This window comes from Argentina anserina, chromosome 2 (genome assembly GCF_933775445.1).
Source record: "Argentina anserina chromosome 2, drPotAnse1.1, whole genome shotgun sequence".
In the NCBI taxonomy this organism is placed as follows: Eukaryota; Viridiplantae; Streptophyta; class Magnoliopsida; order Rosales; family Rosaceae; genus Argentina; species Argentina anserina.
Window position 1 is genome coordinate 27,738,108 of NC_065873.1, and position 16,914 is coordinate 27,755,021.

Sequence of the window (16,914 nt, forward strand, 5' to 3'; positions counted from 1 at the left end):
TCAGAGATGCATGAATATAAAAGCTTTGACATTAAGTTGGGTGCCCGTGCAACCCTGGAAATTGTCTCTGCTTTGCCAACAGTGGAGGTGACAACCATAGATATAAAATATTGATCAATCTGTACAAAACATGGTTTCTCTCTGTGTTTTCATGTGATCCTCATTCTTCATATAATAAAGAAAACCCATATTAATTATTCTTGTTGCATAGAACAGTTGGCACAGCATGATCTTGCCCTTTGTAAATTTACCTCAATTATTAATTTATTATACAGAGAAACGAAAATAAAGGAGAAAGAGTAGCTATGAGGGTTTAGCAGGATTGCAGAACCCTGTTGACTTAATGGAGTGTGTAAGTGGGAACATATTAAAAAAGCTTCTTCAGTATAATGCTAAACTTTTAGTGGAGAAGTGGAACACTTGTTTATTTGGACCTAACATGTACATTTCCCAATCTGATGCCATATTATAGCTGAAGTATGGAATTCGGACCGAGTTGTCACCAAAGGAAGAAGGTAAGGGAGTAACAAAACAACATGTGCATGACAACAGGGTGGTGTATAAGCAGAAACACAAACAGAGAAACCTTCCTTCACTTAGATACTACACATTACAGAACACTTCAAAAGAAAAAAAGAAAAAAAAACAAAAGCACACTTCTGAAATTACTGTACAGAAATATACCTAAAGCAATCAAGACGGTGAAGCTAGTTAACAGACTACACATGAGACATTACAATCTTTTTATTAGCTTATCACCACATATCAGTCACACAGCTCATTGCATCACTCGCGATCCTGGTACTCATATTATTATTAGTCATACCAGCAGCATTTCCGAGTCCCATGCCCGAGTTCTGGCCAGAGACTGTAATTCCAGCATAAGAGGCATCGTCTCCATGAATGGTAATGGTTGGAGAGACATGTGCCACACCGCGCAAAGTATGAGGATTAAGTGGTTGTGGTGTGCTCAAATGACCTTGAAGAAGTTGATTGAAGCTAGAGGTTAAAGAACCGCGAGCAACCATGTCTTCAGCTAGCTTCACCTAAAATCATGATACGCTAATAAAATTTCTAATACATTTTACAACTCACATGGTAATTCTATAAAACACACAGATAACATAGTATAATTTAATAATTTTATAAGTTATATTCTTCTCATTTTACCGTCTTAGTATTGGATAGTGTTTCAATCCTATACCTTAGCTCTTAAAGCTTCCACATCTGATTTCAGCACTCTATTGTTTGTATCAGCATCACGGTACTGTTGTGAAGCATCTGTAAGCTGCCTAAATAAGGTTGAATTTTCAACTCTTAGTATATCAACCTGAAAGAAAAACAAAAATGAGCTTGCAGACCAGACTTGCTCCAGGTAAATCACTCAATGAACAAGGGAAAACTTAAGAGCACGAAAGAAAAATGCTTCTGTCTCATTAGTACCTGCCCCTCGAGTTCTTGCAAATGTTGCTGCTTTCTTCTTCTTGATCGCCTAGCAGACTCCCTGTTTGAGACCATCCTGCAAAGTAGTCACAGGGTAATACATGTTAGACCAACTCCCATATATAGTATCTCGTTCTCTAATGCAAAACCAATATGAAAGGAAATTATGAAAACTGAAATTATACCTTCTAATACGTTTGATAGCAAGAGGGTCCGTGCTGTCTCCACATGGACCGGCTTCTATCTCAAAATCATCCTCATCTGATTGATCTCCAGAGGAACCACTAGTCGCTCCTCTTGCTTGGTTATCTCTACCAATTGGGTTAGCAGCTGATGTGGGAGTTCCAACTGAATCCAACACATCAAAATACCAAGTCATAAAACATAGATAGGAGCAGCATTTACATGTCAAATGTATACAGATATCCATGTGAACCATATATAGCTCAAAAATGTTCTACCAATTAGACAACCACTAACACAAGCGAGTGCAAATTAACGTGCATGTTTGAGGTGTCGTAAAACATACCACATATCGATGACTGGGCATCCATGGTTGCTGAGATGCTGGAATTCTTGGGGGTCAGATTCTGAGGGCTTTGTATGGTTTCAGTGAGTCCTCTGCTTGAATAATCATTTAGTATGTCCTGCATTCAATTTATATACGTACACTGTCAATCATCTGCTAGCTTAAACTTCTAATTATACTAGTGCCTCTTAAGTCCTAAGCCAATGAAGTTCTTGCCACAAATTAAGAATTTTAACAGTTAAAAGCAGACTGACAAGAAGACAAAATGATGAACTAATTTGGGCTTGGTTGGGCTCACGTAAATGTGCACTTCCAAAAAATAATATATGATTTTGTCAAATTATTTTCATTCTACTTCTAGAACCATGCATGATGTAAATTTACAAATCATTTGAACGACCCATCTCGTGACCTCCTACTTACTACTATGATACGTCACTAGACTAAATGGTACTCGGGGCGTAGTTACATGTTCTTTAATTAATTGATACATATTATATGCTTAATTAACTAAGAAAAACATAATTAGGCAAACATTCCTTTTCAATCCACGACGGCAGCTGTATATTAATACTCAAATGTGATATAAGATCCAAGTCTAATGACGTATTACAGTGCATACCACGAAGCCACGTGGCACGAACGTAGACTTGGGGCAGGTGAGACTTGAAAGTAAACAAGTGAGTGTGACTAACCCGGTTCTTGAAAGCGAAGCTGAGCTCACCGGAGCAAAGTACGTCGCCGAAAAAGCCGTCAGTATCGGCGAAACTCCGGTCCCCACGAAACTCCCCGCGGGCGATCTTCTCTAAACACTCCTCGAAATCCAACTGCGAGGGGCTTCGCTTCAAGTGGTCACCTGCGCATGCTGACCCGAACATCGCCGACGTCGTTTTGGGGTGAACCGCAGCAGAGTTCCGGTCCATGTTGGCTTCCAGCTCCGGCGAGATAAAGGGGGGAGTAATCAAAGAGCAAAGAAAGAGAGAAAGGGAGGGAGTGAGAGCCAAGAGTGAGGTATAAATAGCAAAAGGTTGGGTGTAGAAAGCAAAGTACGTCGTCATCGCAAAAGCAAAGTGGGCGGCACATAAAGTTAAAAGCCGAACGTAGTCAGATTACCAAAATGACCTCGTGAGTCGCCGCCGATGGGGGCGATGGGATGAGATGAGCTTGGGGATGCAGGGGTGTTGTGGTGATTTCAAGCGGCGAGTTCTTCGTGTGCAAGTAATGCGATTTGCGTAGCTTTTATTTAATGATTTAATTGTTGGAATCTTTAGACGTGCTGACACTGCCACGTAACAAGTTTATGGATGTGGTGGGACACCTGAATCTGATGGGCCTGGCTTCTCTGTTAACCCTAATCTATGTCTTTCTTTGGGGGAAAACAACGTAAAATTGTAAACCACATTCTGTGAAATTGTGGAGTGTGTTCTTCGCAATTTCCTTTCCTCCATTTGGTACAAGTTTCTTTCATCCGTTTGTGTTTCTAACTTAGGAGTGTACATACAGTTCATCTTTATACTAAATTTAAGATTAAAATTTTGAACTCATTCGGAAGAATATTCGCGGGAATGAGCCAATAAAGTTAAATCTTATAAATTGAACATACAATTGAATATTATAATTAATTTAGATTTGACTATATAATCACAAAATTAATTCAAGAATTGAACACGATTCAATATGACCTGAGAAGCACGATATAAGCCTACATACTTAAATGAATAGGTTGAGACTTACCATCATGCAAAGATGTCACCTAATAGTGATCGATTCTTAATTTTTATTGTGAATTAGTAATGGTATCCCATGCGTTTACTGTCTAATTATTTGTTGGATTACACACATTTCCACTCTAAGATAATATCTATTCTAAATTTTATTATGTTACAAAAGATGTATAATGTCCTTCTAGATTATGCTACAATATTTCTGTTTCATGGGTCATAGTCCATAGGAATCAGACATAGTTTAATAAAAAGGAACTTATATTCATACCTCCTAATATTGTACATATATATCAATTAGTCAATGTAACTCTAATTTATTTTTAAAAAATAGAAAATGTTATTTAGACCTCCATATTTTCCCAAAATATCCATTGTCCAATTAAATCAATAAAATAATATCCATACATCCACAACTGTTAATTATACCTCTTTTAATCAGACCTCCATCTCATTGATTCTTTTTTTTCGTTCAATAAGTTCTTAGTTTTGTCTAGATTCATAGCTAACTTGTTTGTTCAAAGTTACAATACGTTACCAAATATATCTATTTACAAGATATCATCATTGATTATGATAATTATAATGGAACTGAAAAATGAAATCACTGTAAGCAGAAGCTAAAAACAATGAAAATTAATATCAACATAGTGTGCACATCATCTTTCAAAAATACATCAAAGTCAATGCATACATAATATATAACCTTTGAAACTGACATAAAATTTTACTTAATCATCAATTGTAAATGATTCTGAATATATTGTTCTTGGACAAATTTCGTTGAAACAATCAAGGCGGTCTTGGTACATTGAGAATAAATGTCAAACTCTTATATCAACATTTTTTCCCCAATCCATGTTCTACGCGCAATAGGTTGGGATAAAAAATTTCTTTTTGGTCATTTCACATGCATTGACCTTGTCAAAGTTGATATGAAAAAAATAAAGTTGTGTGTGTGTTATTTTGTGAGGTATGAATTGAAGCTCACTTAGTAATAATTGTAAGTGCCTGCAGTTATATTTAATGTTTTGAAGAAGCGTCCGGGAAATCCGGAAGGAGTACGTACGTACTTATAATAGATCGATATAGGTAATATTAGTCGTACAAGCAATGGCTTTTATTCATAAGGCTAGCTAGTTGTAGCTTAAAATTAACATTGGTATTTAGAAATGAGGACGGACTACGAGAAGACAATATGATAAATCATGCATGTAACACTTGTCCATTCAGGTCACATGAACGACTAGAAAAGTTAATTAGTGTGCGTAAGTATGAGTGTATTACTGTAACGCACTTCACATTGAGTCCAATATATAGAATTGAACTATAACTATTGCTTTAATTGGCAAATATATGTTGGGCGGAAGTATAAACAAACAACAATATTGATACTAAATAAAAATATCATAAAGACACAAGATTTATAGTGGTTCACCCAATTAATATGATTGAGTTATGTCAATTCCCGGAATTGACAAATATTTCACTATGATCAAATAGGAGAAACAAACAACTAGAGTTAATAATAACTCTCTCCACCCAAACTAATACACCTGATCCTATTACTATTATCTTCAATTACAATACATAACAACCCCCAACAACCAAGTTCTAGGATCTTTACCAATGGAATAGCTGCATTACCACCAAGAGAATAAAGAGAAGGAGTAGTAAGTAAGGTTCTACAATTTTCTATTTCTGTTCGAATAGTTGATGCGGCTGCATCTCAATAACACTAGTCTCGTACTCGTGTGATGCATGTGATTTGATCGAACATAATTTTATTTGAAGCGTATTATTGAAATGCAATCATTGTATGCAATTTTGTTTCCTACGAAAGATACTTTTGGTAAACTCATCAGTGAAATTTTTGTATTTTTACATACTTGTCATTTTGTCTGTGTGTGGATAAAAATATAAAATGGTATTTTAGGTGTAACGACCCCAAACTTTCAAGCCCAAAAACTCAAAATTTCAAAGTCGTTAGAACACCAAAACAATCTCAATGAAATCGAAATCATTTAACGTGCACAGCGGATCATCACTGAGTTCTCAATACAACTCAGAAAACCAATTATTACAAACCAAACATATAATTCAACATTATATCAATTGGAAGTGTATAATCCTCACAAGATAGTCACACCAAATCCTCACTCATGCTGGAGATAAATAACTTTAAGTCCTCTGAGCGGTCCGTCAATTCCCGCTAATCCACACCTGCGGAGTTATCCACTACACCATCGAATTGGTGCACCGGGATTGTAAACACAAACCCGGTAAGCTTTACAGCTCGTATGAGTAAAATGAAAATATATAACTCGCATATCAATATATACAAAAATCCACAAATCAAACAAATATAAATGCACTCATGAGTCAGTGGACGGCCCATCTGGTTGTCCCAAAGAAAAGAAGCGCTCATGAGAAATTAAGTAACCCTTCTGGTTACCCAAATGCATTTATAATACGGGTACCAAGAACGCTGGTACACATCTGTTACCCCTCTCGTAATACACCGCCGATATTGGATAGCCACCCGCTACCCAACATCCAAAACAATCTGAGTACCCATGAGCAGATAACCACCAGTTACCTCACATGTAGTACTAAGGCAGACAGACTAGAGCTCTAACTGTATCGTAACTTTCGCCCGGCCAAAGGCTAGGTTCCGACTTGCCAAACACGTACAATAATCTCACATCATATTGTACCAATCACGTCCGAAGACAAATCAACATTTTAACAATCTCAATGTTAAAAATCACGTACAATAATCTCACATCATATTGTACCAAAAATCATGTCCGAAGACAAATCAACATTTTAACAATCTCAATGTTAAAATCACGTACAATAATCTCACATCATATTGTACAAATCAAAATCACATGCTCAATATTTAAATCTCGTCATCGAAATGACATAAATCACGATAAAATCATAACAGTATATTATATAGCAAACTATATATATATATATGTACATATTTACCATTTATACAATATATATATAATCCATTATATCGTATACATGTCATATTTCATAAACACGTCCGAAGACAAAACTCGTCCGAAAACGAAACATTTTAACAAACTCATGTTAAAACCACGTACAATAATCACACCTCATATTGTACAAAAATCACATCACATGCTCAACATTTAATTCTCGTCATTCGAAATGACCAATTCCAATGAATTCATAACAGTATATAATATAGCAAAATATATATATATGTACTTATTACCATTTATACGATATATACGTAATCCACTATATTGTATACGTGTCGTAATTCAATATTAAAAACTCTTACAAAAATCTTGAATCACCGCAAGGGTAGATTCGTAAATAAGTGAGATTTTACTCACCTTATTGACTTGAGCGTAATCCCACAATTCCCGAAGATAATTCATTTCCTTGATTTAACGATCACCTTGAAAATATAAGAAAAGAATTTAGATTCGTTTCGTAAACCTTTAAATGCCGAAACAGTAATAATCGGTTACTGTTCAGCAATTTTCGGGTTTACGAAGTTACTGTTCAGTGTTACTGTTCACTTTTACTATTCACGGTTACTGTAAAAATATACAATTAATATGTATTTATGTACGTATAAATATTATATACGTATTTCTGTACGTATAAATATTAATACGTATTTCTGTACGTATAAATATTAATACGTATTTTTGTACGTATACGTACTATTTAAATGTAAATACAATCTCAGTAAATAAATTTTACTAATTACTTTTTACATTTACTGAAAGTAATTTATATTTACATTTACCGAAGGTAAAATTTAATTACATTTACCGTGGCAAATAAAAATTACATTTACATTTACCGTACATAGTAAATGACCAAAATACCCTTCTGTCATTCTGATGCTGAATGCCGACGCCACCAACGGCGCGTATCACGCCACCGCCACCCCATTTCTCTCCTTTTCTTCCTCCTCTTCCTCCCCGTGGCCTTACGCCGCCCCTAGACTACTCCACACACTCACATGCGCCGCCTAAGGCGGCGATGTTCCACACTCCACCTCTACCTCCGATCCTCCTCCAAATCTTCCCCAAATCAATTCAAATCACCACACAATCACACATAAGCATCAAAATCATCATCTCATACCTAGATCGAACGGTGGAGGCTTCGAAAATCGTCGGAGAGGAACGAATCGCCGATCGTGTCGATTCGTCGAGGAGGTGTCGTCGTGACCCTTCCCTCGAGCGTAGGTGTAGCAGGATTGAGGTGTGATGGAGGCGCACCTGCTCTACCCCTTAGCTTCGTCGGAGAAGGCTTGAACAGTGGCGAGTCGTTGCAGGGCAGAGGAGATAGGCGTCGCTCCTTGGCGACGAGAGGAGTCGCGTCTTGCCCGGAAGGAGAAGGAGTCGAGCTCACGGATGCATGGAGACCGGCAGTGAGAGACACGGAGGTCGGAGCCCGTCGGATCGTGGCTGGAAATTTTCTGAAGAAGGGAGTGAGGTTTCGGGGAGAGAGCGAAATGGAGAGGGAGGCGGAGAGAGTGAGGAGAGAGAGGGGTTTCCACAAATGGAAACCCTAAAACAGAAAAAGTTCTTTATATACTCGTTTCCAAATCGGAAACTAACTTCCGACGTTAATAACTTCTACATACATCATCCGATTAGAACGCGTCACATACCCACGAACTCGTAACGACGTGCTCTACAACTTTCGTGAATGAAGTTTTCGCAACCGAGCAACGGGATAAAAGTCGATAATTTCGTTCGGAAACGTAACGTTTTTCTTATTAAACCTTCCGAAAACGTTTCCGTTTTTCGTTTCAAAACATTGCAAACAATCACATTCGTTTTAATCGAACTTCACAACTTAATAGAATTTAAATTTAACCAAATATTGTTTTGAAATTTAGGGTTATTACATTCTACTCCCCTTAAAGGAATTTCGTCCCGAAATTCAATCTCACTCAACAAATAACTGTGGATATCTGGTCTTCATATCCGACCCTAGCTTCTATGATGCATCACCTACATCATGATGGCTCTACAATACCTTGGCTAGCTCCACTTCCTTCCTTCAAAGCTTCTTTGTGGATCTATTCAAAATACAAACCGGCTCAAAACAAACGTGGTATTTTCCTTCACCTCAATGGTGTTATGATCGATCACATATGCGACACATCAGGATCATACTTCCTCAACATGGAAATGTAGAAGGCATTGTGAACGTCCGACATGCTAGTAGGCAAGGCTAGTTTTCCCACCTTCTCGAGAATCTCAAGGCCCAACATACCTCCGCCAACTTTTCTTTCTTGTCAAATCTCACTACTCCCAACTTTGGCCCAACAGATAGGTGATCAACATGGTCTACCTTAAGTGCCTCATAGGGTACCATGCCGATGCTGGAATGGTAACTGTCGTTGTAGGCGAACTCAATCAATCTCAAATGATTTCACAGCTACCTTAAAATCCAGCATACAAGCTCTCAACCTATCTTCAGTTACCTCAAACTTCCTCCATCAGACAATCTGTCACATGTCCTAACAATAATAGTCGCATGTGAGCTACTCAAAATATAATCATCCTCCCGAAACCTAATGATGTTTTCAGCATGGAGGCGTCAACGCCCTCTTTTGTCTAGTTCACCACTCTCTTGCGATTTGACAGACTATCCTCACGTCATGAGTTAGCTCCCACCACTGAGCATGGTTAAAACTCTCAACATCTAACATGAGTCAAATTAATGATTAACACATGCCTACTACCTTCATCACTCATAGTGGTTTTCAAATAAACGTGCTTTATCACGACAACACCTTCATGACTTCACCACAAATCATCATTAGAATAACGAACCTACCATTCATTCCAATCAACAAAATAATCCCCTTTCATGATCATCTTATTATAACCATAAAAAGTTGTCGTGCATGATACCCACTCAAGTACCATATTTGTATCGGCAACACAATAAAGAAATCTTAACTCATTGAGTTCACAACCACCACAGAACACCACCTTGGATTAAGAATTACTCTCAAACAGTTCACCAGAGAATCGACTAATATACGCAAAAGGCTGTAGAAAATTCTACCACCACCACAAGAGAGATGCATCACGCATCCTACCACCTTCACCAAAGCTTACCGTCGGAAAAGAAGTTACAGTTACCTGCTTCAAGTCGCAGGACAGGTAAAGAAAATATTTATCTTCCGATAGTGGAACATGAAAATTAGGTGGAATTACAGTGCAAAATAAACACAACCACAACTGAGATATACCATACCCCTTGGTTCATGCATACCTCAAATGTATGACACATGGTCCCACACAACGCCCCAGTGGCATCATCTATAGTATTGATTTTTCCCACAGTCGTAACACAATAAATTCAGTAAACAATTCAACAACTGAATCCTGATATTGGGTCCACCATCTCGTCCAGACTAACCCAAGATTGTTGCCACACTACCACTCTAACAGTTGTTTCTTTACTTTTATCATGACTCTCATGGCCAACGCATTCTGCCAAAAAAACTCATATGCAAGCAGCAATATAATTGATCACTCTCTTATCATAAAATGTATCCCTTGTTGAACACTTGAGTCAACATCTCCTTATCCAACAATAATAATTTGATGCATAGAGGGAAAAAGAGCATCTAAGTCTCGAATACTAACACTACTTGCACTTGAAAAGAAAATCTGATTCTCAACCATTTCTTTACCGGTTGGAAGGTGCTTGTCACGAAAAATTCGTCAAAACACCACTAAGCTAGGGTCATCTCATACCTTACCTTCAATAGAGTTACTTCACCGCCATTGCGTCTCATTTGGACCTGTGGCATTGTGAAGTTCCAATCCCCAACACCAAAATAATTTAATTCTGAAAGATCAGCGTTCTCATTTAAATGCTCATCTAGCAAATAATTAATTCATATTGTCACATTGAGATTTCTCCATCACCTTATATTCTTGCTCACCCAAGAACAATGCGTAACATCAATTGTCTATAGCCGAACCAAAACAAGTTTGGAATGTCATGTCGAAAAAATGTGAATCTCAATTCAATAATTGTATTACCACTTTATGGACGTATCATACGCCCTACCACTCTGTTACCAATAGCGTTAGAGATGCTAGTCACGAAAATTTTCGTTAACCACCTCCAACCTATGGTCCACACATCTCTTACCTGAACATAATATCGCAGCCTTGTTAGGCTTCAACTTAGATTAGTTGCATAACTAAAATCTAGTCCTCAACATTTAAACACTGAACATCCCTCAATATAGGGTCAACGCTCTCTATCAAGACTCCTTGATAGTTCTCTGCCCTGATAGGAAACTATATACTCAAACCTGTTAGCATTCCAGTATCTGGATCGCATGTCAAACTCAGAGAGTATTGTAGTCTCTCTAAGCTGATCGCACCGGTCATTAAGTCTTTGAATTCATTTGCCCCATCCATACGGCGTCTTCGTTATAGGGGCTATAACACAGTATCTCCTGAAACGTCTCGCTTTACTCTGATATCACAACGATGTCTGCGATAGCTACTTCAGATCCACATACTCAACATATGCCATGACTCAAGCTCTCATGGCATTATCCGCCTCGAGTCAATGATACGAAACTCTGGTTTCCTGGGTCTACGAAGGAACCCACCATGTCAAAACAATCAATCACCGCGTACTGCGGACTCAACCAATCAATTCCTATGATCACATCATAGGTGTGATCCGGAATCACGATCAAATAAGCAGAGAACTCTCCACTTCCATTCACAATAGGACAAGCCTTTCATTGTCTCCAATTCGAGGAACACTCCAAATGCGAAGTGACACATAAAGAGTTTCTCATAGATGTAGGAGTCAATCATACCATCTCCTTTACCGAACTATCACTAATAAGTGTCGATATCATCTTCTTCTCTTTCTCAGGGTACTCAATCATCTCAAAGTAGATTATGATGCCCTCGATCCAGTGGTCCACTACCATATGATCCAGGCCTCTATGAAATACGACGTTGACAGACGATTAAAGTCCTTGATCAACTTAACACACGACTATCGTCGTCTCTAACGACAGCAGCATGGTCAACCTGTTCTACCCGTGGAGCAGCCTCCTCGTAAAGGTTCTCCACATTGCGGACTCAGCCTGCAACCCTACCTCGGTCGCGACCTCTCGTCTGTCCTCGGCCCTGTTCACGGCCCTTTTTCCAATTTCATCACCATCCAACAATTAACACTCAGTCATACATGTGAAGTCTCGAATTCGACAAAATAGATCCAACCAATATCAATCATGAAATTCCAGAAGAAGGTGAATCATCGGAGTATCGTCACAATACTCTCTACAGGACCAAACCATAAGGTATGGCTCCTAACACTCTCGCGTACCCGACGACATATCAATACCGAGGAGCATGTGATGGGTGCCCGCCTGCAGTCGGATCATCGCTCCCGGATGATATTGATAATCGCCAAATACACACTTAGGCTCTGATACCAACTGTAACGACCCCAAAATTCCAAGCCCAAAAACTCAAAATTTCAAAGTCGTTAGAACACCAAAACAATCTCAATGAAATCGAAATCATTTAACGTGCACAGCGGATCATCACTGAGTTCTCAATACAACTCAGAAAACCAATTATTACAAACCAAACATATAATTCAACATTATATCAATTGGAAGTGTATAATCCTCACAAGATAGTCACACCAAATCCTCACTCATGCTGGAGATAAATAACTTTAAGTCCTCTGAGCGGTCCGTCAATTCCCGCTAATCCACACCTACGGAGTTATCCACTACACCATCGAATTGGTGCACCAGGATTGTAAACACAAACCCGGTAAGCTTTACAGCTCGTATGAGTAAAATGAAAATATATAACTCGCATATCAATATATACAAAAATCCACAAATCAAACAAATATAAATGCACTCATGAGTCAGTGGACGGCCCATCTGGTTGTCCCAAAGAAAAGAAGCGCTCATGAGAAATTAAGTAACCCTTCTGGTTACCCAAATGCATTTATAATACGGGTACCAAGAACGCTGGTACACATCTGTTACCCCTCTCGTAATACACCGCCGATATTGGATAGCCACCCGCTACCCAACATCCAAAACAATCTGAGTACCCATGAGCAGATAATCACCCGTTACCTCACATGCAGTACTAAGGCAGACAGACTAGAGCTCTAACTGTATCGTAACTTTCGCCCGGCCAAAGGCTAGGTTCCGACTTGCCAAACACGTACAATAATCTCACATCATATTGTACCAATCACGTCCGAAGACAAATCAACATTTTAACAATCTCAATGTTAAAAATCACGTACAATAATCTCACATCATATTGTACCAAAAATCATGTCCGAAGACAAATCAACATTTTAACAATCTCAATGTTAAAATCACGTACAATAATCTCACATCATATTGTACCAAAAATCATGTCCGAAGACAAATCAACATTTTAACAAACTCAATGTTAAAATCACGTACAATAATCTCACATCATATTGTACAAATCAAAATCACATGCTCAATATTTAAATCTCGTCATCGAAATGACATAAATCACGATAAAATCATAACAGTATATTATATAGCAAATTATATATATATGTACATATTTACCATTTATACAATATATATATAATCCATTATATCGTATACATGTCATATTTCATAAACACATCCGAAGACAAAACTCGTCCGAAGACAAAACTCGTCCGAAGACGAAACATTTTAACAAACTCATGTTAAAACCACGTACAATAATCACACCTCATATTGTACAAAAATCACATCACATGCTCAACATTTAATTCTCGTCATTCGAAATGACCAATTCCAATGAATTCATAACAGTATGTAATATAGCAAACTATATATATATGTACTTATTACCATTTATACGATATATACGTAATCCACTATATTGTATACGTGTCGTAATTCAATATTAAAAACTCTTGCAAAAATCTTGAATCACCGCAAGGGTAGATTCGTAAATAAGTGAGATTTTACTCACCTTATTGACTTGAGCGTAATCCCACAATTCCCGAAGATAATTCATTTCCTTGATTTAACGATCACCTTGAAAAGATAAGAAAAGAATTTAGATTCGTTTCGTAAACCTTTAAATGCCGAAACAGTAATAATCGGTTACTGTTCAGAAATTTTCGGTTTTACGAAGTTACTGTTCACTGTTACTGTTCACTGTTACTATTCACGGTTACTGCAAAAATATACAATTAATATGTATTTCTGTACGTATAAATATTATATACGTATTTCTGTATGTATAAATATTATATACGTATTTCTGTATGGATAAATATTAATACGTATTTCTGTACGTATAAATATTAATACGTATTTTTGTACGTATACGTACTATTTAAATGTAAATACAATCTCAGTAAATAAATTTTACTAATTACTTTTTACATTTACTGAAAGTAATTTATATTTACATTTACCGTGGTAAATAAAAATTACATTTACATTTACCGTACATAGTAAATTACCAAAATACCCTTCTGTCAAAACTGTTCCACACTCCACCTCTACCTCCGATCCTCCTCCAAATCTTCCCCAAATCAATTCAAATCACCACACAATCACACATAAGCATCAAAATCATCATCTCATACCTAGATCGAACGGTGGAGGCTTCGAAAATCGTCGGAGAGGAACGAATCGCCGATCGTGTCGATTCGTCGAGGAGGTGTCGTCGTGTCCCTTCCCTCGAGCGTAGGTGTAGCAGGATTGAGGTGTGATGGAGGCGCACCTGCTCTACCCCTTAGCTTCGTCGGAGAAGGCTTGAACAGTGGCGAGTCGTTGCAGGGCAGAGGAGATAGGCGTCGCTCCTTGGCGACGAGAGGAGTCGCGTCTTGCCCGGAAGGAGAAGGAGTCGAGCTCGCGGATGCATGGAGACCGGCGGTGAGAGACACGGAGGTCGGAGCCCGTCGGATCGTGGCTGGAAATTTTCTGAAGAAGGGAGTGAGGTTTCGGGGAGAGAGCGAAATGGAGAGGGAGGCGGAGAGAGTGAGGAGAGAGAGGGGTTTCCACAAATGGAAACCCTAAAACAGAAAAAGTTCTTTATATACTCGTTTCCAAATCGGAAACTAACTTCCGACGTTAATAACTTCTACATACATCATCTGATTAGAACGCGTCACATACCCACGAACTCGTAACGACGTGCTCTACAACTTTCGTGAATGAAGTTTTCGCAACCGAGCAACAGGATAAAAGTCGATAATTTCGTTCGGAAACGTAACGTTTTTCTTATTAAACGTTCCGAAAACGTTTCCGTTTTTCGTTTCAAAACATCGCAAACAATCACATTCGTTTTAATCGAACTTTACAACTTAATAGAATTTAAATTTAACCAAATATTGTTTTGAAATTTAGGGTTATTACATTAGGCAAAACATAATTTAGTGAATTTTGAAGGGTGCTGACTTTATAATAACTATACTCATACGTGTTAATTTATTGGTTACTGTGTAATAATGAAAAAGGCAGATTATATTCATGGCCACATCTATTTTGATTTTTATAACACAATCATTTTGTGTAATTGAGTATAATAAAAAAATGTATTTTAGGTAAAACATATTTTAGTGATTTTCGAAGGCGCTGACATTTATAGATAGAGATATATGCACGTCTCTTCAATTATGCTAATACCCTAGCACGTGCAAGGCACATGATGACTTAAAGGGTTATCAAATTGTACTAAGCCAATATGTTGAAGCCAACATCAATAATATATTCACTTAAAGGATCACTAAAGTTCTAGTTCAATCCTTTCAAAAAAAAAAAAGTTCTGGTTCAATTCCACTCTAGAGTCTAGACTCGTGATGAGTTTGGTTTTATCGGATAAGACTTATCAAAGAATCGAAAAAGTCCATTCCTTGAGTTATCAGGTAAATTATAGCCTTATAGGAGTCATAAATTATAGCCTTTGATTAAACTAAGTTACCCGATCGAGTAGAAGACGTACATGCGCTAGCTAGATATATATCAGTCCATATCCAGATTGAAGTTTCACTCTGAAATTACAGAGTGAAGTTCCAATTTTGACACATTTTTCGGTCAAATTTTTTCACCATAAGTGATTCAATATTTAGGTATGTTATTCAAGATCATATATATAAACTTTTATATAATTTGGACATCGTTAAGATATTAAAATTAGATTAAATCAATGAATGAATTAAAACTGTTCAACGTGAACCGTTCGTATAAATCTCAATTTTGAAAGCTCAAACCATTGTCAAATTGGATGAAATCTTGAATAACATACCTAAATATTGAATCGCTTATGGTGAAAAAATTTGACAGAAAAGTGTGCCAAAATTGAAACTTCACTATGTAATTTCAGAGTGAAGCTTCACTCTGGATATGTACTATATATATACGAGGTTTTTCAGGTAAAGAGGCCCTTATCTTAGCTTAAGGTACGGATTTTCATTTTTAACTAACTTTTCGATCGAGTTTTCACATCTCCACTGTCCAATATCTAGGCTATAATGTATAGATCATCTCCACAAAATTTCACCTGATTCCATCATCGTTAAGGTACTCATAACTTCGATTTTCTACTCAAAATATGAACGGTTCAGGTTCGGCAAATTCAATACATCAATTGGTTTTGATTAGTTTGATACCTTAACGATCATGAAATCGGCTGAAATTTTGTGGAGATGATCTATACATTATAGCATAGATATTTGACGGTGGAGATGTGAAAACGCGATCTAAAAATTGAAAAGAAATGAAAATCTGTACCTTAGCTTAAAGTACGGACCTCCGCACCTGAAAAGCTCCGTGTGTGTATATATATACACACACACGGACCTTTTCATCTCTTTGTTCTGCGCAATCCCCAGCTAGTTATATCCGTTGCAATTAGACAATTCTTGGGTTTTGGTGATGCGAATGTACGTGTTTAGATGAAAATTGATTGCAACAATGAGATCAGCAAGCAATGAGGAGCTTGATTTGGACAAGCACCGACTGTTGAAAAAACAAGTCGCTGACAGATGATGCTTCACTAAATAGCAGAGATAGCTTAAGCTAGAAAGGCTTAACTTTCTTTTGAGCATTAGGGTTTCAAAGTAATCACATTTGCTTTACATAACACTTTTATTTTACTCGTATGAAATGAAGACCAAGACACCAAGTAATACCTAACT

The 16,914-nt window shown here is 37.5% G+C and overlaps 1 protein-coding gene across 1 annotated transcript; it reads right to left on the reverse strand.

Moving 5' to 3' along the window:
- Positions 1 to 625: 625 nt before the first annotated feature.
- Positions 626 to 2,940, reverse strand: LOC126783558 (basic leucine zipper 9). Its single transcript, XM_050509042.1, has 6 exons — positions 2,668 to 2,940; positions 1,973 to 2,090; positions 1,629 to 1,791; positions 1,444 to 1,519; positions 1,205 to 1,330; positions 626 to 1,046 (listed from the first exon to the last, which is right to left on the reverse strand). The coding sequence occupies exons 1-6, from the start codon at positions 2,893 to 2,895 to the stop codon at positions 756 to 758; spliced, it is 1,002 nt and encodes a 333-aa protein (XP_050364999.1). The 5' UTR covers positions 2,896 to 2,940; the 3' UTR covers positions 626 to 755.
- Positions 2,941 to 16,914: the final 13,974 nt, after the last annotated feature.